At 38.3% G+C, this 23,230-nt stretch overlaps 11 protein-coding genes across 11 annotated transcripts; 5 read left to right on the top strand and 6 right to left on the bottom strand. All coding sequences in view use genetic code 12, as the record gives it.

The window, feature by feature from the left end:
- Nucleotides 1-27: 27 nt before the first annotated feature.
- Nucleotides 28-957, bottom strand: KIN28 (TFIIH complex serine/threonine-protein kinase subunit KIN28; the record flags this gene model as incomplete). Its single annotated transcript, XM_064994326.1, has 1 exon — nucleotides 28-957. One exon carries the CDS (start codon nucleotides 955-957, stop codon nucleotides 28-30), a length of 930 nt encoding a protein of 309 aa, XP_064850398.1.
- Nucleotides 958-1,327: 370 nt separating this feature from the next.
- Nucleotides 1,328-2,908, top strand: DASC09_007220 (uncharacterized protein; the record flags this gene model as incomplete). The annotated part of the gene is made up of 1 exon (XM_064994325.1): nucleotides 1,328-2,908. The coding sequence occupies one exon, from the start codon at nucleotides 1,328-1,330 to the stop codon at nucleotides 2,906-2,908; it is 1,581 nt and encodes a 526-aa protein (XP_064850397.1).
- A 260-nt stretch (nucleotides 2,909-3,168) lies between these two features.
- Nucleotides 3,169-4,368, bottom strand: DASC09_007210 (NAD(P)/FAD-dependent oxidoreductase; the record flags this gene model as incomplete). Its single annotated transcript, XM_064994324.1, has 1 exon — nucleotides 3,169-4,368. The coding sequence occupies one exon, from the start codon at nucleotides 4,366-4,368 to the stop codon at nucleotides 3,169-3,171; it is 1,200 nt and encodes a 399-aa protein (XP_064850396.1).
- Nucleotides 4,369-4,591: 223 nt separating this feature from the next.
- Nucleotides 4,592-6,907, top strand: DASC09_007200 (putative dolichyl-phosphate-mannose--protein mannosyltransferase; the record flags this gene model as incomplete). Its single annotated transcript, XM_064994323.1, has 1 exon — nucleotides 4,592-6,907. One exon carries the CDS (start codon nucleotides 4,592-4,594, stop codon nucleotides 6,905-6,907), a length of 2,316 nt encoding a protein of 771 aa, XP_064850395.1.
- A 605-nt stretch (nucleotides 6,908-7,512) lies between these two features.
- Nucleotides 7,513-11,154, top strand: DASC09_007190 (KIN1/KIN2 family serine/threonine-protein kinase; the record flags this gene model as incomplete). Its single annotated transcript, XM_064994322.1, has 1 exon — nucleotides 7,513-11,154. The coding sequence occupies one exon, from the start codon at nucleotides 7,513-7,515 to the stop codon at nucleotides 11,152-11,154; it is 3,642 nt and encodes a 1,213-aa protein (XP_064850394.1).
- Nucleotides 11,155-11,677: 523 nt separating this feature from the next.
- Nucleotides 11,678-12,502, bottom strand: CHO1 (CDP-diacylglycerol-serine O-phosphatidyltransferase; the record flags this gene model as incomplete). Its single annotated transcript, XM_064994321.1, has 1 exon — nucleotides 11,678-12,502. One exon carries the CDS (start codon nucleotides 12,500-12,502, stop codon nucleotides 11,678-11,680), a length of 825 nt encoding a protein of 274 aa, XP_064850393.1.
- A 564-nt stretch (nucleotides 12,503-13,066) lies between these two features.
- KRR1 (ribosome biosynthesis protein KRR1) lies at nucleotides 13,067-14,203 on the bottom strand (the record flags this gene model as incomplete). The annotated part of the gene is made up of 1 exon (XM_064994320.1): nucleotides 13,067-14,203. The coding sequence occupies one exon, from the start codon at nucleotides 14,201-14,203 to the stop codon at nucleotides 13,067-13,069; it is 1,137 nt and encodes a 378-aa protein (XP_064850392.1).
- A 241-nt stretch (nucleotides 14,204-14,444) lies between these two features.
- On the bottom strand, nucleotides 14,445-15,011 carry FMN1 (riboflavin kinase; the record flags this gene model as incomplete). The annotated part of the gene is made up of 1 exon (XM_064994319.1): nucleotides 14,445-15,011. One exon carries the CDS (start codon nucleotides 15,009-15,011, stop codon nucleotides 14,445-14,447), a length of 567 nt encoding a protein of 188 aa, XP_064850391.1.
- A 208-nt stretch (nucleotides 15,012-15,219) lies between these two features.
- On the top strand, nucleotides 15,220-16,467 carry DASC09_007150 (prion domain-containing protein RNQ1; the record flags this gene model as incomplete). The annotated part of the gene is made up of 1 exon (XM_064994318.1): nucleotides 15,220-16,467. The coding sequence occupies one exon, from the start codon at nucleotides 15,220-15,222 to the stop codon at nucleotides 16,465-16,467; it is 1,248 nt and encodes a 415-aa protein (XP_064850390.1).
- Nucleotides 16,468-16,638: 171 nt separating this feature from the next.
- Nucleotides 16,639-17,430, bottom strand: TPP1 (polynucleotide 3'-phosphatase; the record flags this gene model as incomplete). The annotated part of the gene is made up of 1 exon (XM_064994317.1): nucleotides 16,639-17,430. The coding sequence occupies one exon, from the start codon at nucleotides 17,428-17,430 to the stop codon at nucleotides 16,639-16,641; it is 792 nt and encodes a 263-aa protein (XP_064850389.1).
- Nucleotides 17,431-17,639: 209 nt separating this feature from the next.
- On the top strand, nucleotides 17,640-23,228 carry UTP10 (snoRNA-binding rRNA-processing protein UTP10; the record flags this gene model as incomplete). Its single annotated transcript, XM_064994316.1, has 1 exon — nucleotides 17,640-23,228. One exon carries the CDS (start codon nucleotides 17,640-17,642, stop codon nucleotides 23,226-23,228), a length of 5,589 nt encoding a protein of 1,862 aa, XP_064850388.1.
- Nucleotides 23,229-23,230: the final 2 nt, after the last annotated feature.

Genomic DNA, 23,230 nt, shown 5'->3' with positions numbered 1-23,230 from the left:
AAGCAACCCATCATATATGTCCAATTCTCACGAACTTTTCTTAGGTAGGTCCTTTGGTTTTGTAGGTCTTGGAAATTCCGTGAAATAAACTGTTTGTAACGCCTCTTCACAAGAGCATCTTTTGGCGGGATCAAGTTGAGTCAAAGAAATCATCAAGTCTAACGCACTCCCAGAGGCAGCAATGAAACGATTTTTCAATTCGTTCCTTGTAGGTGGTGGGTATATCTTAAGACTATTATACCATGGCAATTTAGACACATTGGGCCAGTTTTTCTCTGTTGGGGTACCGAGGGCCCTGAATGTAACTTCAAGCTGCTCTGCATCACTGGTCCCAGGTAAATAAGGAGTTCTCAACATCAATTCGGCAAAGATGATCCCGACAGACCAAACGTCCACCGATGATGTGTAATGTCGTGAACCGAACAATAACTCTGGGGCCCTGTACCAGATGGTAACCACATTCGCCGTCAAGTTCTCCCCGGGACTGCCAAGTGACCTAGCAAGCCCAAAATCGGCGATTTTGATCTCCCCTGTCGGTGATATTAACAAGTTATTAGGCTTCAAGTCTCGATGAAGGATGTAATTTCTGTGGCAATGGTGGACCCCTCGTAGAATCATTAACATCCAAGACTTCACATCGGCTTGCTGGAACACGATATTCTTGTCCTTGATCAACACTTCCAAATCACAGGGCAAAAACTCCAACACTAAGTTCAAGTTCCCATTTTCTGAGGAATATACATCAAGTAATGAAATGATATTCTCGTGGCGTAGTTCCAACAAGTATTTTACTTCCCGAATGGCCGACATGTCGAGACCATCCTTGAACATCCCAGTCTTGATCTCCTTCACAGCAATGAGTTTCTTGGTCTTGACCTGCTTCCCCAAGTACACCACCGCATATGTACCTTCACCAACCTTCTTCTCTTTAGTGTAATTCGCAGCTATGTCCAGCATTGTCACGAACTTGCCTGGCTACCTAGTGCTGCCCCCATCGCCCATCGCCATCGTGCAAATGTTTTAAAGAGGCGGTGAAATAGGGTCGCAATCTGTGCACGTGACATAAAAGAAAAAGTGCTAAGGGCATTTTTATTTTCTGACCGCTGCCAACTGGAAGACGATGACGACGACGAGGCTTGGCTTCTTGACCGCTGCTGGAGGAAGCTGTGTTTTTATATATAAGTGCTGACTGGTTTATTCATCTATAACTGGATAGCAAAAACCATTTATTTGGGTCATTTATTTGGGTCATCTATTTTTTACTTTTTTCATTTCCCTTTTTTTCATTTCCCCCCTCTTTTCCCCACTACAAGGAAGCTGCGGAATAATGACACAATATTCAAATACCCACTACCATTCATCGGATGCCAATCAACACCCAATGGTCAACGAGCCAGGGAGATCTGATACGGAGTTCAGCTTTGAACAAAGACCGAGCTTCCTAAACATTGAAGTACAGAACGAACATAATGAGGTGATAGCCTACAACAATAACGGGGTCTCCATCGATCATCCAAAACGTGAGAAATCATTTAGGAATTTCTTTAAGAAGAAACCAGCCCCATCTTCCTCCTCCTCCAGACGTTCGTCACCTGTAAAGGCCACTCAAAGTCTGGAAGGACCTCTTGGAATTGAAGATGATCTCAATGCCCTCAAAATCAACACGGCTTCTAGACAAAACTTGCAGATCCCTCTGCCATTATCCCCAAATTTGAGTATCGCGAGCGATGCAAGCTTTAGATCCGATGATGAATCCTCACTCACCGCATCTTCAACCTCAAAAATAAGCACAAAGTGGAAAATGATGAGAAATAATTTTGATAAAAATGAAGAACATGATCATAAACTGATGATGATCAGTAAATATCTCATGGATCATTATTACGATTCTGATAACTTTAATTGGGAAGAAATTTCAGAAATATACTTGTTTGGCGGGGTGGTTTCTCATGTTTTCTCTAAAAAAGGCGTTTCTCTAACCACCAAAAAGCAATGTAATGTTTTGATGAATTGGTTATTACTAGGGGGTGATAAGTATGGTGAAGAGACTTTCTTGCTTGATCACGAGTTCATTGATAATATTGATATCTACACCCTTGAGGATTCAAAACAGCTAGCGCTACTTTTGAAATATTTTGCGCCTTTGGTGAAAACTTTAGATCTATTCAAACAAGCAGTCTCATTTTTCAAAGAAAATACTGATAATAATGAGAAGTTGAAAGAGAAGAGTAACAATGTCAAAGTGTTAGAAAGTGTTTCCAATAAAAGAGGATTTCCCATCCCCTTATCCCAGGCACTATATGCAAATTGGCTAATTCAATTCACCGATGGGGCTGCCAATGACGAATTCTCTTCTCAGCAGAAATTTCAAGATCAGGATGTCATGAGATATTTCCGCCGAAGCGCAAGAAACAGTTTGGTGCTTAAAATTTTGCACAATAGTCATTATTTTGATGGATTGCTAGACTATTTGAAGGAAGCCGAGCGGAAAAATCCAACAGGGTCAATTCCTACTCTGATTTCCGTGTACGCCCCATCTCTCGCCTCTATGAATACTTCAATCACTAACCAAGAGCTCAATATGTTTGTATCAACTTTTGTTGAAAAAGATAACCAAACTTCTTTGGGTCTTGCCCTCTATGGTATTGCAAACTCATGTCACGTTCAGAAATATTTCAACAAAGCCATCAACATTTTTGAATTGTCGGCCCATTTATCATTCGACAGGGATTGTTGTCTTATGGCAGTTGAAGGGTTGAGCAACGGGTATGGGTTTGGTAAAAAACACGGGAAAGAAAGTAAGTTCCATAGAAAGAGAAGACTTGCTCATATTTATAGAATTATGAAAACCCGACATGGAGAGTCAGATGTTGGGTCATCTTGGGCATTTAAATCTAAGTATGATTAAGGAACACTATTTTTTATTCTTTCAATTCGCCTTTTTTTTATTTTTTATTTTTTATTCTCTCTAGTTCTTTCTTGTTATTATCTCTTGTTATTGTTTTTTTTTTTTTTTTTTCTACAACTATTTTAAGCCATCGTTATTTTCTCAAAATTGCAATACTAATATATTTTTATTTTTTCTTGTTTCCATGTTTATGTAAGTTTATACGACTTTTTTACTTTAACTGAGACTTCTCTTATAATGCCTGACCAAAAGTATTATGATCATTTGTATAATAAATCGCGAACATATTTGCCGATGGCCATACTACTTGTCAACCCAGGACTATCAATATTCAACAAATTGATGAAACCTGTATATCCCTCCTCCTTTCTAATTATAAAGTCCTGGAATTCTCCTTTAGGGTTTGGCAACTGAGGTCTAATTCCTGAGTAAGAAGCAACAAGATCTTCCTGTAGTATACCTGGATAATACTTAATGATTTGCTCGTATGCCTTTGGAATATTGCTTGAATTGGGAGAGTAGTCGATTTCAGAGACGATTTCATGATCAGGACCAAACTTTATCTGACCATCTAAAGAAATTGTCAAATGAGTTCCTAAACCCTTGAGACCCTTGATTGGTGTTGGGTATATAAGTCTTTTCACTGGCAAATGGCTTCTAGTTAGAGTAAAATAATTTCCCTTTGCATAAGTATACTTAACATGACGATCTTCAGGTAGTAACATATTAGAAATTTTATCGGAATATAACCCAGCAGAATTGATCACCACATCTGAAGTGATAGTTATTTCTTCACCAGTCACAGTATCTTTGGCCTGAATTTCATACCCATCAGATCCGTCATTTTTATTAACAGTTGAAAGTCCAAGAACTTCAGAATTGACTGCAAGATCACCACCATTGTCTTGAAATATACTATAAAGATAGTCCATGAGGGAATGAGCGCTGACAATTCCACTGTTTGGCGAATTCAAGATAGAACGATTGGCAACGATGGCCGGTTCGATGTACTTGGCGTCATGTAATGAGAGAAACTCAGTCTGAATACCTTTATGACTGCAAGCACTGTGTAGGCCCTCAAGGTACGCATCTTCAATGTCATTTTGAGCAACTATCCATTTCCCAACTTTGGACATTTGAACTCCTGCTCTCGATGCCTCATCATAAATGAGTCTACTACCTTCTATACAAAGTTTGGTCTTGAGAGAGTCAATTGGGTAGTATAAACCAGCGTGAATAACCTCAGAGTTTCTAGAAGACGTTTCTTGACCTAATTTATCGTTTTTTTCAATGATTAGAACATTATTGTCCTGACGCTTTGATAATTCACCGGCTATTGCAATCCCCACCGCCCCACCACCAATAACCACATGGGAATAATCGGCATTCGAAACGGATGTCAGAGAAAAGAGTCGTATTTGCTTTTGAAGGGATTTGAAGATCTTCTGTCTGGACATCATTTTTCACTCATTTAACTTTTCAGTTTCCCTCAATTTCCTCACAGCACAATAAAAACCCCTCGAGAACATGTAGATCTTCCAGGAGATTGCAAGTGTCACTGTTTACTATTATTGTGCATACCGGGCTCATACCCAGTATGCGTTTTTTGAACACTTCAAGGAAAGTGAAACTTTGGCAGATCATAAAGGTTAGATCAACTTTCCAGACACATTATACTGTGCCATGGGCTCCACGAAGAAATCAAAGAAGCAAGGGTCTTCGGTAACGAAAAATCTGACCAAAGGTGATACTGCAGAAAAACAAAGGTTGATTGAAGAATTGAGACATTTCGAATTGCAGTATAAAGATGAGTTCCCAAGACCTTTTTATTTATCAACTTTGAAAAACGTGCCATTTACGATTAACACAAAGGACTTGATAAACTTGGGGATATTATTACTATTGTCGCTATTTGCCAGAATGTATAAACTCGATTTTCCCCCAAAAATGACTTTTAAAGAGAAGAGCAGTGTGATTGGAATTGTGAATTATTTGCAAAATCAATTCTATATTGACTTATATCCTCCATTAGTGAAAATGGTGTTTGCATTTGTGGTATCAATATTCGGATTTGATGGGAATCTTTCAGAATTTGAGAATTCTCCAGAATTTCCTCCAGATTTTCCATTTTTGTTGTTAAGATTTGTCACTTGTCTCCAAGGGATTTTCACGGTCTTTATGACATACTTCACATTGAAGATGGCTGGTTGTGCCTTATATACATCTCTTGCCGCAAGCATTCTCTTGTTACTTGATCCTGCAAATATTGTTATCTCTAAAGTTTTTGTTATTGAACCTTTCTTGATTAGTTCAATCTGTTTTGTCACTTTATGCTATGTGAAACTTGGTCAATTGAGTATTTTCTCCAGATCATGGTTCAAGCTCTTTTATTTATTGGGATTGGGATTGGGAATCACCTGCTCAATCAAATACACGGGATTCTTAACCCTTGGGTGGATTTTGGCTTTGCAATTGAAAAAAACATGGCTCGTTATGGGTGATTTAACCCTTAAAAGCCAACAGCCACGGTTCTTAATAAAATACTTATTCGCACAATTTTTTTTTGTGATAATCGTCCCATTAGCCATATTTTTTTCGATCAATATTTTAAGCTTGCGGTTATTATCAAAGGTCAATTCTGTTCATGATGATCAAGGTTACTCATTGATGAGTACTACTTTCCAAGGTAATTTGTTGGGAAACGATTTAGGAGTCGCGAAGGATAAGGAGTTCGGTGATATTCCTTTAAATATTCTCTATGGTAGTAGAGTTACAATTCGCCATTTAGAATCTCTTGGTGGCTATTTACATTCTCACGAGAAAAATTATTCCTCAGGATCTCACGGGCAACAAGTTACGCTCTATAACTTTAGGGACGAGAACAACGAATGGATTATTGAATATAAGTCAAAAAAATTGAACGCTGATCTATATTCGAAAAAAAAATTTGTTTCTGAAGGCCAAATTATCAGATTGAAACATGCTACCACTGGAAAGTATTTACACGTCAGTGATATCAGAGGTCCAGTTTCTGAACAAGAATATCATTATGAAGTCAGTGCTAAAGGCGGTGAAGATTACCAATCTGATAGTGAGGATACTTGGTCCATTAGTTATGAGATCAATCATTCTGATTATAGAATCGACAATGCTCCTGGCGATAGTATTATCCATCCTATTGGCTCAGTCTTCAAGCTTTGGAACAGAGCTCATAAGTGCCATTTATTGTCTCATGATATTACCTTGCCAGATTGGGGGTCCAATCAACAAGAAGTTGTTTGCGTTAAAGAAGCTTCTAAGACCAAATCCTTATTTTACGTTGAGAAGAACTCCCATCCATTACTCGATAACAATGTGGAACAGTCTAGAGTCAAAATTCATAAATTGAACATGCTAGAAAAATTCATTGAATACTGCGAATCGGTGGTAAAATATGCTAAGAACCGCAATATGTTTATTGGAGATGTTCCAACCATGACATCACCTGAGGAATGGCTCGTGAGTGACAACTCTCTTTTATTTTTCCAGAAGCCTCATTCAATCAATTTGAGGTTCTTTACAAGTTTGATTGTCCAGTATGCTGGTCTTGCTATAATAGCAATCTTTATTGTGTTAAATGTGGCACTGCTCATCATCAATTTGAAATGGTATGGTAATATGCTTCTATCCAGTGCTCAACTAAAATCGGAGAGAGACTCTTCTAAATTAACCCTTCAGGAGGTCAAGGAAAAGCTTGCCACTCTAAGGTTCAATCATTACGTGCTCGACTTTATTTTGGGTTGGGTTTTCCATTACGCACCATTCTTGCTTTTGGGGAATACCTATATGTCTCATAATTACTTGTCAGCATATTTCTTCTTGTTCTTGATATTAGGACAAACATTTCAACTTCTATTGCAAAAAAGCAAGGTTTCCTACGGAATCGTCTCAATATTTGCATTGTACGTTATCTCTTCCTCCATGAGGTACAGGGCAGAGATTTATGGAATTCCACATTGAACAATACTTGCAATCTCCAATAAGAATCAACGATTAATATATACATTCTACGTGTTTATAAATTGTAATTAACCTCGTCTAGTGGGCTGTAACAGGGGTGCAGAACCCTGCTACACGTGACACGTCTGTCTATCCCTTTCCAGAAACGTCAATTGCTACTGAAAAAAAAAAAATAACAACAACTCGCATTCGAAGTCACAAACACATTGTTTGAGATTCCAATTGCAATTATCCGCGAATCACACACTTTCGATTAGCGAAATTAGAACACTGGAACAGTATCCACTATTCAGTGTCTAAAGGAAAGTGCTCAATTTCTCGCGCCAATACAGCTCCTTATACTTATCGTACTCAAATCTTAAACGTCTCCAGTGGCACAAACGAGGCGAACTACAGTTGAGTAGACAGAAGTTAAAGCACCCAGAATCAAGAAAAGTTCAGATTCAAGGTCCAATTATATCAAAGGTAGCTGATTTACTTGCTCTAGTTGATATATTGTTGGCGTTATCTGCAATCACCGATAATTTTTAGTGATTCAAGACTCTTCATCTGTCAAAAAATTTGATGTATATTTTTAGCTGATTGATTTTTGCCAACTGTTAACAATGGAACACGACAATAGCTACAACCCTCAATTCGCTTCCCCTGTGGAACCAGGAAATAGAAAAAGAGCCACTACTGTTGCTTCACCTACTTCAAGGGTCCCAGCAACTCCAAGAATGCTCAAGAATGCGTCATCTAGGTTATCGGTCAATGATCCGCAAAAGCCACAGTACGTCGAAATTGGATCACCACCGGTTCCGCAAACAGAAACACTCTCTGGTCATGATTACTCTATGCCTAATTATTTCCCAAGCCCTCCTCAACAATATACTACCCAAAATATATTTCCTTTGCAGGAACCACCGAAAAGCAAAAATGTTCCAAAGTTAGAACCTTTGAACACGCAAACCGCAAACCCAGTCATCGATCAAAAGTCACAACCTTATAATCCGAGTGAAGCACAACAACAACAGCAATCAAGACATCAAACGAACCAAAGTGGGAGTAGTAAGACCTCATCTCCACCAAATACCAATGGTAATAATCATAATCATCAACACTCTTCGCATCGCCATGGTGAACAACAACAACAACAACCTCCACAGTTTCATCGTAGGGCCATTGGTGACTGGGACTTTATCAGAACTATTGGTGCTGGATCAATGGGTAAGGTTAAAGAAGCTAGACATCGTCGTACTCAGGAGATTTGTGCAGTGAAAATTGTCCCAAGAGCTGCCAAATTATATCAAAGGGCCCATGCCAATGATCCTCCCCCAGCAGATAATGCCGAACATCAAAAAAGAATGAAAGAATTCGAGAAAGAGGTGGCTAGAGATAAGAGAACCATTAGAGAAGCTGCGTTGGGCAAATTGTTGTACCACCCATATATTTGTAGATTATATGAAATGATCCCGATGACGAACCACTATTATATGTTGTTTGAATTTGTTTCAGGGGGTCAAATGTTAGATTACATCGTTTCACACGGCTCGTTAAGGGAACGTCATGCCAGAAAATTTGCTAGAGGAATTGCCTCTTCATTGGATTATTGTCACAGAAATAACGTTGTCCACAGAGATTTGAAGATTGAAAATATTATGATCAGTAAAACTGGGGATATAAAGATTATCGATTTTGGGTTGAGTAATTTGTTTGATTATCACAAATTGCTAAAAACTTATTGTGGATCCTTGTATTTTGCTGCACCAGAACTTTTATCTGCCCACCCTTATATCGGCCCTGAAGTGGATGTCTGGTCCTTTGGAGTGGTCTTATTTGTCTTGGTTTGTGGTAAGGTCCCATTCGATGACCAGTCAGTAAGTGTCTTGCACGAGAAAATCAAAAAAGGTAATGTCGAATATCCATCCTCGTTATCCCAAGAATGCGTGGATTTATTATCTAGAATGCTTGTTGTTAATCCAAAGAAAAGAGCCAGTTTGAAAGAAATCATCAACCATCCATGGATGAACAAGAACTATGATTCAAGACCTCACTCATATGTTCCTTACCGTATCCCATTGGAATTGCCTTTAAACCCTGAAGTTTTGAAAGAAATTGAGAAATTAGAATTAGGAACTGTGGAAAATACCGCCCGAGAATTAACCAAAATTTTGGGCTCTCCAGAGTATGCCCTTTGTGCTCAAAAATGGTATGAAAAGAATGCGAAATTCACAGCCAGTGGTATCCCAAGATCTTTACAAGATTATAGCGACCCACATTTTCCAGATCCAACCAATGGGATACATCCATTGATAAGTATATATTACTTGGTTGATGAAATGAAAAAGAGACAGCTAGCTAAGGAGATGGCCCATCAAGAGCAAGTAACTTCTCCATTCCAAGAAAAGTTTAGCAGCTCATCGCATGAACAAAAACAGGCAGAATTACAGGCTCAGATGAATCCACAGGAAGGGCACTTGAGACAACAGAAATTGGAAGGCCAGGAATCTCAAAGAATTGCTGTGGATCATGGTGAACAATTACAGAATGTTCCGGAGATCCGTGAATCGCCAACAACTAATAGTGGTTATGATAAAGCCTTGGGTAGTCCTAAACAATCACAGAATTTGGATGAAGTGTTATCTTTCCCAGAAGCTGCTCACACTTTGAGAAACAATGATGATGAAATCCTCAGTACCAAGAAACCAGGAAATCTTGATATACCTCCACTTTCAGCCGTAATTCCAGAGCAACAGCTATCGCCAAAGAGAGCGAAATCCATCAATAATGGTCCTAGTGGTGATGATGAAAATAAGGGTTCAGGCATAAATGGCTTGTTTAGAAGATTGAGCGGTCACCGTCGGACGGGAAGCAAGAACAACAGTCAGCACCAAAGTTATGTTCCGGATAGTGCAGTGCCACCGCTCCCAAACTTACCAAATATTATTTCTTACAACTATGATAAAGCTGCTGCCGCTGCTGCTGCTAGGGGCAATGACGGTGTCTCTAAAAATGTTGATAATGGCCACACTGTTGAAAGCAGTAGCCAACCCCGTCTCCATAAGAGTGGCTCCTTGAGACTTGTTGGAGGAACTGATGAAGGTATTGTCAATGACATGCCAAAGAGAGGCCAAAGAAAACCTAGGGCCGGCCACAATAGAGCTGTTAGTGCGTCTGCAGCTACCTACGCTGAGAATTCTGGACCTAATAATAGAAGTGGGAAAGATACTATCACCTCTGCTACTGATAATTCTTATGATGACGCTGCAATGAATGAGACCGCCAATAATACTGACAATATTAATAAGTTTAATTACAATGGTGCACCAAGTTCGGCAAACAAGAATGGAGCTTCAACTATGAGGGCTAAATCTGTTGGGCATGGTAGATCTAAGTCTATTGGTTACAAGAAGTCCACCGGATTTCAAGAAATTGTTCCTCCATTGCCACAAATTAATGATAATCTTTATGGTGAACTTGTTCATCAAAACTATGGCGGCGAAAAACAACCGCTTTCGGAAGCAACTATTGTGGAAAGGGCCAAAAATGCCGAACCTGGATCAATGCCTTCCATTGAATTCGCCAAAACTTTATATCTTAAAGGTTTTTTCAGTGTACAAACTACCTCTACCAAGCCACCAGCCGTTATCAGACAAAGTATTATCAACAGCTTGGAGAAGCTTGGTGTGGATTTCTTAGAAGTGAAGGGTGGCTTTGTCTGCACTTTCCTTAATAAGAAAGAACAGGCTCTTACAGGCTCACATAATGCATCAACTACTAATAGTAATAACACTGCCGTTGAGGGAGATAATGTTATCACAACTAAGATTTCAACATCCAATTTTTCACATAACTCTTCTCACTCAGACACCAAGGATGCCGTTTCTTCTATTAGTACTGGTAGTAAAGGCCACAGACGGAAGTTTAGTATTGGATTTAAAAAGCAACCAGCCACTCCAAAGATTCCTGCGACTCCAATCCTTTTCTCACCAACCTCACCAAATCCAAATCATTCCATGGATGGTGAATCCAGTGCTTCTTTAGAGTCGTTAAGTGGGATTGGTGCTAGTGATATGATTTTATCTTCCAGAATCAATCAAGGCAAGAGTGGCAAGCCAGTTCAAAGAAATCCAATCAGGTTTGAGATATCTATTGTTAAAATTCCGATTTTGAGCTTACTTGGTGTTCAATTGAAAAAATTGAGTGGTAACGCATGGGCCTATAAGACATTGGCTGATCATATATTGACTGACCTCAACTTATGATAAGGACAATGTTATTTGGTGGTATTTCCTTTTCTATTTCTTGCGGTTTAAAGTCCTTGCTGGTAAAGACGTTTTAGTTGACTGTTTTCTTTGATCCGTAACTGATGCTTATTACGATTATTATTCTTGATAAAGGGAGATGATTATATATTTTTGTTAAGACTATTCTTATTGTCATTTTTTTTTTATCTCTTTTGACTTCTTCACTTTTTGAGCTTTTTTTTTTTCTCATTTATAGTCCAAAATAGTTTTCGTTTTATTTTGAATAGCATAAGTGTGTGTTGAAACCATTTACTAACAATATAAATTTCTCTACTTAATTGTTTTCACCTACCAATACAGCTTGAGTTTTGTGAGCTCATCTCTTACAATATCAAAACATGATGAGAATTGCGTGTAATTATTGTTATAGGAGAAGATATCCTGATATACATATTCACAGATAGATATACTTGATTAAAAGTGTAATAAAACAAAAAAAAATTATTAAAATAATCATGAGAAAGCAAAGTGCAAGAATTTTTCAAGGCTTAGGGACGTGCAAACTTTTAGAAATCATCATACAGCCATGAAAAAAGAACAAGCAAGAAAAAGGGTGGAATTCAAAGAAGCTTCCTGTTAACCAAGTTCCAAAAGGCAATCCTAATTCTGATTCATATTGGCCCTTATAAACCAAGTAGGCCATTAAACCAACTAAAGCCAAACTGGTTGGGACTGGTAAACCTTCAAAGTATTTAGATTTGCCTCCCTTGTCTTTTGGAATATTGTTAACGGTGACGTTAAATCTTGCTAATCTAGTTAAGCCACAAAGCACGAAGAAGGTTAATAGAAGAACGTCGACGGTTGTTTGGATACCAAGACTGAAAGCAATTGAGGCTGGAGCCACACAAAAACTGATCAAATCAGCCAATGAATCCAATTCCTGTCCCATAAGAGAAGATCTGTTTCTTAATCTTGCGACTCTACCATCAAAGAAGTCAAAGAAAAGCCCCAACAAGATGAAAAAATGGGCTCTTTGAACGTAATGTGGCTTGTTGGTGAGGGTGAATCTAAGACAGGAGATGATTGAGTAGAAACCAGAGAAACCGTTTAAACAGGTGATGAAGTCAGCCAAGTGTAATGATCTGATCATGTTGAAATGTCTAGTGTCATTGAAGAAACCAATGTAATCACTCTCATTTGGAGGCGGTAAAGGAGGACCCTGGGACAATGAAAACAAAGAGGAGGATCTTTTTAACAAAGTTGGTCTCAATTCATCGTCCATTCCTTCGACTTCCTCAATTGCAGAAGAAGAGGCTATGTCTTCATCAAGAGCGGAGGAAATTGGAATTTGTTCTTGAGAAGGCATCGTTGTGGGGAAAGTTTTGTATGAAAATAGAAATTTGCTACTTTGGAAATAGAAGATATTTGCAAACAAGGACACGACAGTGAAATTGGTGGCCAAAGGAATTTAAAAATAAACGGAAATTGGTATAATTCCAATAATATATCTTTTCTAGACTCAACAACAATTGCCTGATGTTATAATTTAAGTAAGATAAATTTTGATTGGAATGAGAACAAGGGAAAATGGGGAAGTTACGCCCTTTTTTTTTATATTTTTTGTTTTTTCCTTTGAAATTCCAGAACGTGCATGTGACAACTCCAACATTTTTATTCAGTGCGGAGTTCCAGCATTTTGATGGGGTTTCCTTTTATATACTTCTAAGAATTACACAGGCATATATATATATATAACGAAGAGCAATTGCGTTCCTGAGAGAATATCTATGCATCAAATCTCACCGGTGCTTGCAACTGAATCCAAAAATCTTTTTCACTGGGTGTGGACCTGTTTTCTTAGAATAATATACAGTAATCTAATAATAAACCGTCATATATTATAGATACAAATGTTGAATATTTATCACTCTTAATCCTTCTTCTCCTTTTTTTCTTTCTTTTCCTTTTTTTCCTTCTTCTCTTTCTTCTCTTTCTTCTCTTTCTTCTCTTTCTTCTCTTTCTTGTCCTTCTTCTCTTTCTTCTCTTTCTTCTCCTTCTTTGATTTCTTTTCTTCTTCTTCTTCTTCGCCATCATCTTTTTCGTCTCTCTTACGTTTTGAGACCCTCACATACTCTTCTTCCTCTGGGGCGACAAAATCCTTTTGTTTTTCAATTTCCTTTTCCTTGCGCTTCTCTTCCTGTTGAGCTCTCTTTTCAGTCAACTTCTTTTCTTCCTTTTCTTTCTTGCTCAAGAAATATTCACCACTTTCAATTTGTAAATCAATCTTTCTAGGAGTTTGTGCTGGTGGGAATGGTGTGTATACCTTATCTTTCTGCTTTTCATTGGCCTTTTGCTTAGGCTTCTTTCTAGCAACATTTCTTTTCTTGAAGTTAGGAAGGAAACGACTCCAGTCTTCTTCGGCTAGTTCAGGCTTCTTGGCTAATTCCCTCTTAATCATAAGTTCTTTGATATGATAAATTGGGTGAATATTCTTCATACAATCTTCCACAACTCTTCTGAGATTTTTCAATCCCTTGAATGGACCCATGGCACTGACTGTATTACCTTGAACCAAGATGTAACATTGGGTTAATAACTCAAGCGCTTTCAAAGTATTACCCTTTGGTCCCACCAATCTTTGTCTTCTTTTCAAGAAACGTTCCTTATTCGAGATTGTGTTACCAATCTTTATGATATCACAAGCAATATCATCCTCGAGAACTCTTACTGCCTGTGGAAAAGGAACCGATCTAGCTAACAATTTGATCAAGTCTCTCGCCTTAAACACAGCGTACGGATCATAGGTTTTTAAAGTGGTCTTCACAGTCATAGACCCTTCCACCAAGTCTAACGTGCAAGCCAAATTTTTTTTGTCTAAGGCTCTGGTGAGTTCTGGCCAGATTTGTCTAAGATATTCTTCTCTGTACTTTGGGAACAATGTCATGAACGACGATTCCTCAGCAAAAGGTTTACCGGAAATATTGTCCTTTTCTGTGAATTCTTCGATATTCCATTTATCGATATCTGGGGTATCCCAAGGCTTATCTTTATTATGTGTACTAGGCATATTTGTTATTGTAACTTGATTTTATCCTGCAATCAAAGTGATATAATGATAATAATATTCTAAGTTTAGGTGAATGAAAAAAATTTTTTTTTTTTTGTGCAATTTTCTACTCATCGCACCCCCTTTTTCTCTGGTGCAGTAACACCCCGTGCACCGCACCAGTGGGTCCACAGATCCATTACAAAGCTGTAATCATTTATTTATTATAATGGTTTATCCAAGATAGTTCGTATTTTGATCTCTATAGATATTCACTAAAGTCCTTGTACCCCCTCTTCTCCAAATATTTCAATGCCGTCTTGATATCAATATTGATGTCCTCGATCAACGCTTCCTTGGTGGTATAGTCTAATTCTGGGCGTATATAGCCTAGAATATTAAAGTTGATATTGGCCCCATAGAAATCTGAAGAGAACTTATTGATTATATGAATTTCTGCAGTCTTTTCTTTGTTGTTATAGAATGGATTCCATCCGATTGACATTACATGAGGGTACACTGTAGATGTTTGGTCAGAGTTAAGCTCACACCCGTAATTGAAAACCACTTTCCTTTCAATACCTTTAGTTGGTTGAACTAATTCGGTTTGTTTGTTTTCTTTCAACCGACAAAACCCAAAATACACCCCGGGTTCCAAACTTCTGAACTCTTCCGACAAAGTGGAAATTGGCACATTCGCCGTTGGGATCCCCAAATCTGACGAGCCTCTGCCGAAACCCGACACAATATGGCTAGCTTCTTTCAATGGGTATGGTTCCGAAGGAACATCAGGAATTGGGACAATCGGTCTGGCCATGTTATCGTTCATGTTTCTACCACTATAACAACCCGTAACCTGTCTGTTGGTGACGAAATTCCATCGCCAGAGGCTTAGAACGGAGGGGAAAATTGTCACGTGTGTAATTTATTGCTGGGTCGGGTACTGCCCTTCCCCATATAATAGATTTATATACTGGTAACTTGCCCCCCGCCATTTGTTGATGGCAATTTCAAAGTACTCTCTGAAACTAAACACAATGTCGTCCAATAATCGCCAGGGGGAAGCCGCTCTTTCCAAAGAAAACTACCAAGAAGCCTTGAAATATTTCAATGGTGCACTCAATGAAGAGTTCAACCCACAATACTTGGCCAACAGAGCTAGAGCGTATATTGGTCTAGGAAACCTTGATCTTGCTGATGCTGATATCAAAAAGGCCTTAAATGCTAACCCAAACTCTGCTCATGCTCATGCTGCTATTGGGGAAATGGAATTGAAGCAACAAAAGTACGAATCTGCTGCCAACGCTTTTGAAAAAGCGGCGACTTTCAACGAGCAACATGAGCGTGATGAATCTCTTAAAACCCATTTGAACAACCGATTGGAACATATGTCCAGTGTTTTGGGTGGTTCTGTGTCTCAGGACAGATCCTTAGGAGAAAACGAAAGAGGTCTTTCTAGTATGATCATGGGTCAGCTTTTGAACGGTGGTGGTTCAACCTCCAGTAAGTTCTCTATGTTGTCTAAATTATTTATGAGCAACAGTGGTCATTCAACCGGTGGTTCTGGATCCCAAAGTTTAGGTTCTTTAGGTCCTATGGTTGCATCTATTGCTTCGTCCATGGGTAGTAGTAGTGGTGGTAGTAATAACAGTAGTGGTAGTGCTGGTGGATTATCCTCATTACTTGGCTCCTTTGCTCAAGGTGGCTCTGGTAATGGTAGCTCTTCAGGGAACAGTGGTCTTTCTAGTATGATCAATAGTTTTGTTGGTAGCCAAAGTAACGGTTCCAATCAATCTTCAGGCAATCATGGCTCTAATCAATCATCTGGTGGGGTTTCTCAATATGCCTCCATGGCCCAAGGATTTATGGGCTCCCAAGGAGGGCATGGCTCTCAACAAGGAGGGCATGGCTCTCAACAAGGAGGGCATGGCTCTCAACAAGGTGGCGGGTTCTCTCAATATGCTTCCATGGCCCAAGGATTTTTGAGCTCTCAAGGTAGTAACTCTCAGCAACAAGGCGGTCACAATTCCTCAGGTGGTGGTTTCTCACAATACGCTTCCATGGCTCAAGGGTTTTTAGGCTCCAGTGGTTCTAAGCAAGGTAACCAGAGCTCTCAGCAAGGTAGTCAAAACTCTTCTGGTGGTGGTCTTTCTCAGTATGCCTCTATGGCCGAAAGCTTCTTGGGCTCTCAAAGTGGCAACCATCAAGGTGGACAAGGATCTTCTGGTGGTGCCAATTTCTCTCAATTTGCATCTATGGCGGAAAGCTACTTGAAGAAGAATTAGAACTCATAAAAGAAATCTTCTGGGAATCCTTTTTTTTTTCTTTTTTTACCAGGTCCATTTATTGGCCTGTATGTCTATTGATTAGTCAAATGGTTGTTGTTTTTTTGTTTTTTGTTTTTTGTTTTATATATATATATATATGATCTACGTCTGGCAATTGTTTTATTTTATTTATACAAAAAAGTCATCAGGTGTGGAAAATTTAATCCCAATATTCTCTGCAAATTGCTTGTCACTATCGCTGAAGTCTTTCTTTCTTCCGGCGGCATCACCTATGAATATACTACTACCGAAATCAACGGCAGTGTTTACCACTTCTTTAATAGATAGATCCTTCATCAATTGATCCCACATTCCGGTATTTGGCTTCCTGTTCCTCACGAAAGGGTTCTTTTCTGGCAGCTTATCACAATAATCAGGGTTCTTTTTCAAGGCAGCCGGTAGCTTTGGTGCTGCATATAGTAGGACATTCTTGACTTCCTTATTATTCAATACACCCAATATACTGGTCAATTTCTTGTTGAAGTTGGTATAGGATTTTGAAGCCGGGTCATTGGCAACAATACCTCCTTGGTTAGAGAATATAACAATAAAGTCATAAGTGAGACTCGCATCAACTAGCTTGTTCACGACCTTGTCATTGAACCATTTCCAATCATCCGCTCCCATGGCAAACTTCCTTCCTGATTTCGTATTTATTAAGGTTCCGTCAAGATCAAAACAACAAAGAGATAGCTTCAGCTCATTAGAATAGCTCCATGATTTATCAAAACCGTAAGGTTTGCAACTGATTAAATACGGTTGAATCTTCCATGAATGGGTCGCGTTCGACGCGGCTGCTAGATGCTGCTCAAGCTTAGGTACTTTCGATGGTGGAAGCTTCCTTGTTCTTTTGGAAGCACCAGCAGTCTGGGTGACTTTCCCTACTTTCAGTGACAAAATACTCGAGATATCTCTGGCCATTTCCTCAATATTATTTCTCGATATAAACACCGGTTCTAATAATTGTCCTGAAAGATTTGGCGTCGCCTCATAAAAGATCTCCTCACGTGCCAATTTGGGCATCTCAATTTTTTTTTTTTTTTTTTTTGCAGAAAAATTTTGAGCATGCAATTTAATAATTTTCCACGGAACTTCTTTATTGCAAAATTAGAATATCAAGAGGTCCAGCGATGTCGTCTTTGGCTAACCAGCTTAACAAGATTGCTGCCAGCAGTACTAGTACTGTTTTGGACAGAAAGAAGCGTCAAAAGATCCATTCTACCTCGTTAATTTTTGAGCCAAAGGTTGCAGCTACCCAAGATTATAGTTCAATTTTATCCCATTCTTTGCAAGCTTTGGAAGACTTGGAAGAAGTCAATAGCAAATTTGAAAGATTTAAGTTCTCGTTATTTTCTGAAACTGCGATCGGTATTGATCGTAATGTTCAATCCAAAGAACAGAATGATGATTTGGACAATGCCATCGATAGTTTCTTATTGTTGGTAGCCCCATACTGGAATTCACCATTAAGTTACAACTCTGTTGAATGGTTGGTCCGTCGTTTCTATATCCATATTCATAATGCTGAATCATTGCTTCTTTCGATTTTGCCTTATTATCGTACCCCAATTTTCTCCAAGGTGCTCTCGATAATTCCAAACTTACCACCATTGTTTTCATGGTTGACTGGTTTGAAGAAGTCTGGTAGCCCAGTTACCAGAGAATCATTGGTTAAGGGTGGTTTCTGTGATATTGAATTTGTTGAGTTGTACACTAAGTATTTGGAAGACCTACTTGCCAAAAATTTTGTCTACCCAAATCAATTAATATTTTTAGTCAGTTCCATGGCGTCATCTTTCGCCTATAATGCCACTAACGAAGAATTTTTGGACAAATTGGCGGGTCTTGTTTTGAAATTATCAGCCCAATTATTGGCAACCACCAAGATGGAGAGTCAGGTGGCAGCAAATACCATGTTGGTTGTCTTGTCTGCTACTATCCCTCTTTCTTCTGAAATAATCAATGCTGTTGTTGAAGGAGTGTGTGCCAACCCATTAAACAAGAAATCAGCCATTACTACTGTTTTCAAGATTTATCAATCTATCCAAGGCGTCCCAGATGCGTTTCCAAGTCAAAATTTTGACAGTATGTTCAATATTATTAAGAGTGATGACGAAGAAGTTTTCAAGAATTTAGTGGTGTCAGACTCTACTGATGGCCATAAGTTATTCATTTCTATCACTAGAAGAATCATTTCTGAAGATGCTTTTGATTCTTTCCCATCTTTGTATGATGTTCTTGGCAAAATTTCATTATCTACAGCCTCTAGATCGGCTCTCATCAACGACGTTATCCAGATTAGCACTACTTCCATAGAAGATAAATCTAATTTGATCAAGTTCATTGAATATGTCTCCAAAGATTCGAAGGAATTATTTATCAATATTTTGTCTGAAAAGTACAATCTCTCTGTTAGCCAATTTGAGATGGACTTGCAACATGTGTTGACGAGTTTGAAGGTTGATGAAACCGAAATTGACGGCGCAGACTTGAGTAAGCTGGTGATAATCGATGTTGATGAGGAAGAGAAACAAAGTTTCAAGCAAAACATTAGTGAATCATCGCATGCCGCTGGCTCATTCTTGGTATTGACAAAAGAGATTGATGAAGAGTTCAAGAAATTGTGTCAATTATTCATGAAGGCCGTCAAGCTTAATTTTGTTGACGAATTTTTGAGCAACATTTTCAAGCAAAACCAAATATATGCCATCACCTTCCTTTTGAGAGTGGCCCTTACTCAAAACTGCCCTGTGGTTGTCCGTGTGGTTTCGTTGGACAAGACTTATGAGGCGTTCAAAAATTTGCATGACTCAATGTTCTTGATGACCGTTTTCCCTATTTTCTTGGCCATATTGTCCGACTCGAACAAAATAATTAGGCAAAAAGCGTCTTTGGCTTTGATTATCTTGAAGAACAATGCTGTTGTTGCCAAGTCAAATTCTACCATGGCAGAAAACTTGTTTCTTAAAGATGATATCTTTGGTGCGGAGAATGGGCCAAAGATTGTTGTCTTGGCTCCAAAAGACTCCATCAAAGTCCTTGATATTTTGATCGACAACCAAAGTTCTTTAGTCATTGATAAAGATCAATTATTCAAAATCTTTGAAAGTTTAATTTATACTGGGTCATTATGCAAGAAGATCAACGATCTTATATTGGCTTATTTGGCTGAAAACTCCAAGATTATCAACTTACCATTTGTCAAAATCAACTTGATGAGATTGGTTAATATTGGTACCAAAAGCTTGAAAAATGCTGCTGCTTCCAGTGTTATCTTTGCTGATTTCTTGAATGAATATTTGACAAGAAGACCATTTTGGATTGATCAATGTGCTGACTCAAAGTGTGATTTCAGCTATTTTGAAAGTCAAATTTTAAACCTCTTAGACTTTGGAAAGAAATCCAAACAACATGACTCCAAGAAGACATCAGTCATTACTTCCTTGACCTTCTTACAAAAGGCTTTGAACTCCAATTACCAAGAGTTGGTGGACTTGTCAGTGAAGAAATTGATTGCCTGTTTCTCTAATTTGAAGTTCGATTACCAAATTGCGTTGGCTCAAAGCATTATCGAAAGCTCCACCTCAGCGGACACTGTGATTTTATACGATGCTTTATTGGTTCTTCAATCTTTACCATTGACCACAGATGTTTTCGTTAAGTTGTTTGGTAATTTCCAACTTTACAAAAATGGATCCCAAAACAATATGAGTGAGAATGGCAACAACAATGAAAATGTTCCAAAGAGAAGAAGACGTTCTTCCGCAAGCACTAGACAGGCCATGAAGAAGACCGAAGTGACTAAGTTGGCAGAGGTTCATTTAAGAAATGTCATCATCTTGTTGGAAACTTTTGAAAAAATCGGCACTGACTTGCAACCAAATTCTGATTTGTTAGTGAGCTTATTCAACTTGCTCTCCGATTTGGAAACTTTGGGTGCTGATGGTAATTTACCAGTGTTGTATGCTCAAGAATCCTTGGCCAACTGTTTGATTATTAGCATTAAGAATTCGAACAAGTACAATGTTAAGTTGGAATCCAATTCAATTAGAGCTGATGTGTTGGTTTCCATTATTAGATCTTCTAATTCCCCACAATTGCAAAATAAATTATTGTTGGTCATTTCCGAATTGGCGATTTTGGAACCAGAGTTTATCTTGCATTCCATCATGCCAATATTCACGTTCATGGGTGCCTACACTATTAAACAAGATGATGAATACTCTTCTTATGTTATTGAGCAAACAATCTCTAAAGTTATTCCAGCTTTGGCTTTGAATGCAAGCACTAGCTCGAACCAATTGGAGGAAATCGAATTCTTGTTGACCAGTTTCATCAGCGCTTTCAACCATGTTCCGAGACACCGTAGAGTCAAGTTATTCTCTACTTTATCTACAATTTTGAAGCCAGAAAACTCCATTCATATTATTATGTTCTTGATTGGGAAACAATATTCTAAGGCATCAATCAAGCATAAATACAACGAATGCAAGTTGTTGGTTGACTTTGTCAAGTCATTGATGAAGAACTTCCCTATTGCTGATCAATTGACCTCAATTGAGAAACTCATCCAGCTTTGGTCTTTCATTCCTAACTCTTCAATAAATGAAGATTCTGACGAGGAGGTTGTTAACCAAATTAAGTGGAGACCAATTTTTGGTCCAGAGTTCTTGGAGATGAATGATCAAGATTTGTTGCTTTTGAAAAAGAATTTGATCAACTTCATCGATAGAAGCATCATTACCGATTCAGAAACTAACAGCCATAGCTTGCCGTACTTGAAATTGCAAGTTGCTACTTTATTGTTGAATCCGAGAGCTTCCGAAGAAGATATTGATTCTCTTTTGGCAATTTTCAATAACATTATCTCACATATTTTGCTTGAGTTGAGCGGGTCTTCCAGAAAAATCACCAGTGAAAATGATTCTGTGATAGAAATTGCCAGCAAAATCAATAGAAAATTCTACAAGTTGTTGAATGATGTTTTGAGTTTGTTGCCTGTCAAATTTTTCGTTGAAGCAATCATCAAATTGACTGAATTGACCTACAATGAAGAAAACTCTATTGTAATCTCCAATGTCATCTTCCTTGCTTCCAGACAGTTTGAATTGGAAACTTCTGACAACGAAGTCAGTATTGAAAGTGGTAACAAATTGTGTGGGGTTTTGGTTAAGATTGTGGAAGAATACTGCGAGTCTCCAAAAGTTGAGGTTCTTGAAATTGTTCAAAACTCTTTGGACACCTTGAGTGCTTTAGTTGATAAATTCCACCAAAGTATTGACAATGTGTACATGACCAAGATCATGACCTTGCTCACCAAAACCGGTGCTAACAATCTTAGCTTGATCAACAATTTTGACACTCCTGAGCTTATTATTTCTTCTTTGAATTTGATCAGTAACATCGTCTCTGTTATCGGTATGAAGAGTATTGCCTTCCTTTCGAAGGTCTTGCCACCAAGTTTCGAAGTGTTTGACAAGTGCAACAACATCTTGAAGAAGGAAAGCACCAAGGATGAAGAATCTTTGGAAGATGAAAGTGAAGATGATGATGATGAATCTAATACCTATCAATTGATTGAAACTTCTGTGGGTTTGATGTATTCGTGCTTCATTAAGAAGATGCCACAAATCATCAGCTCGAATTTGAACAGAATTTTGACAGAGTTGCTTAATGAAAACTTGATCAAGAAAGACATCAAATTGTCTATCTTGAATATTGTTTTCACCCATGTTGACCTCAAAGTGTTGTTCAAATCATTGCTCAATATTTGGGACTCGAAGGATTTCCAAAGAACTTCCTCTTCAACAATTGGTTTATATTTGAACCTTTTGACCCAAACTATTGAAGGCTTGGAAAGATCTGCCACAGTTGGCTGTATTGGTATTTTCTTGAAATTTATGATCTCGTGCTTTGAATTTATCAGAAGTAATGATGAAACCATCTTCAATAGAAATGCCATTGCCAGAATTGAGACCTTAATTTTCAATTGTGAACTTCAATTTGTGATGAAATTGAATGACAAAGCATTCAGACCACTTTTCAGCTCTGCGGTCAACTGGACCTTTGACAACAACCACTTGGAATCACAAGATGATTTTGTTAAAGTCTCTATTTTCCTTAAATTTTTTGTCAAGTTACAAGAAAACCTCAAATCCATTATTACAAACTACTACTCCTATTTTGCTGACCATGTCTACAAATTATTGGATAATTTCTCGAACAAGAATGTATCTATCAATGAAGAATACTCTGTCAATGTCCAACGTTTGGTTCTTATTTCTTTGAATGCCTCGTTCAGATATGATCAGGATGAATACTGGGCCGTTAATACTAGATTTGAAAAGATAACATTGGCATTGACTAACCAATTGGAAAACACCAATGCCAAGCTTGGTAAACATTTGACTAAGGCCATCACTACTTTGGCCGTGAAGAACAGCAAGGTTGCAGAACATAATAAGGCCTTGAACAAATTATTAATCAATCATTTGAAGGTTGATTGCTCTGCTCAAGAAAAATTCTCCACTATCAAGGTGTTTGAAAACATTTATGTTAAGGTTGGTACCAGCTGGTTGAGCTTGTTGCCACAATTGGTTCCATTCATCGCCGAATTATTGGAAGACGATGATGAAAAGATTGAAATGGAAGTCAGAAGTGGTTTGGTGAAGGTAATTGAAGACGTTCTTGGGGAAAGTTTGGATAAATACTTATCTTAGTT

Source organism: Saccharomycopsis crataegensis, assembly GCF_037102585.1.
Source record: "Saccharomycopsis crataegensis DNA, jcf7180000000072, whole genome shotgun sequence".
Lineage (NCBI taxonomy): Eukaryota > Fungi > Ascomycota > Saccharomycetes > Ascoideales > Saccharomycopsidaceae > Saccharomycopsis > Saccharomycopsis crataegensis.
The sequence above is the reverse complement of the archived record's forward strand: the minus strand, read 5'-3'. Positions and strand labels throughout refer to the sequence as shown.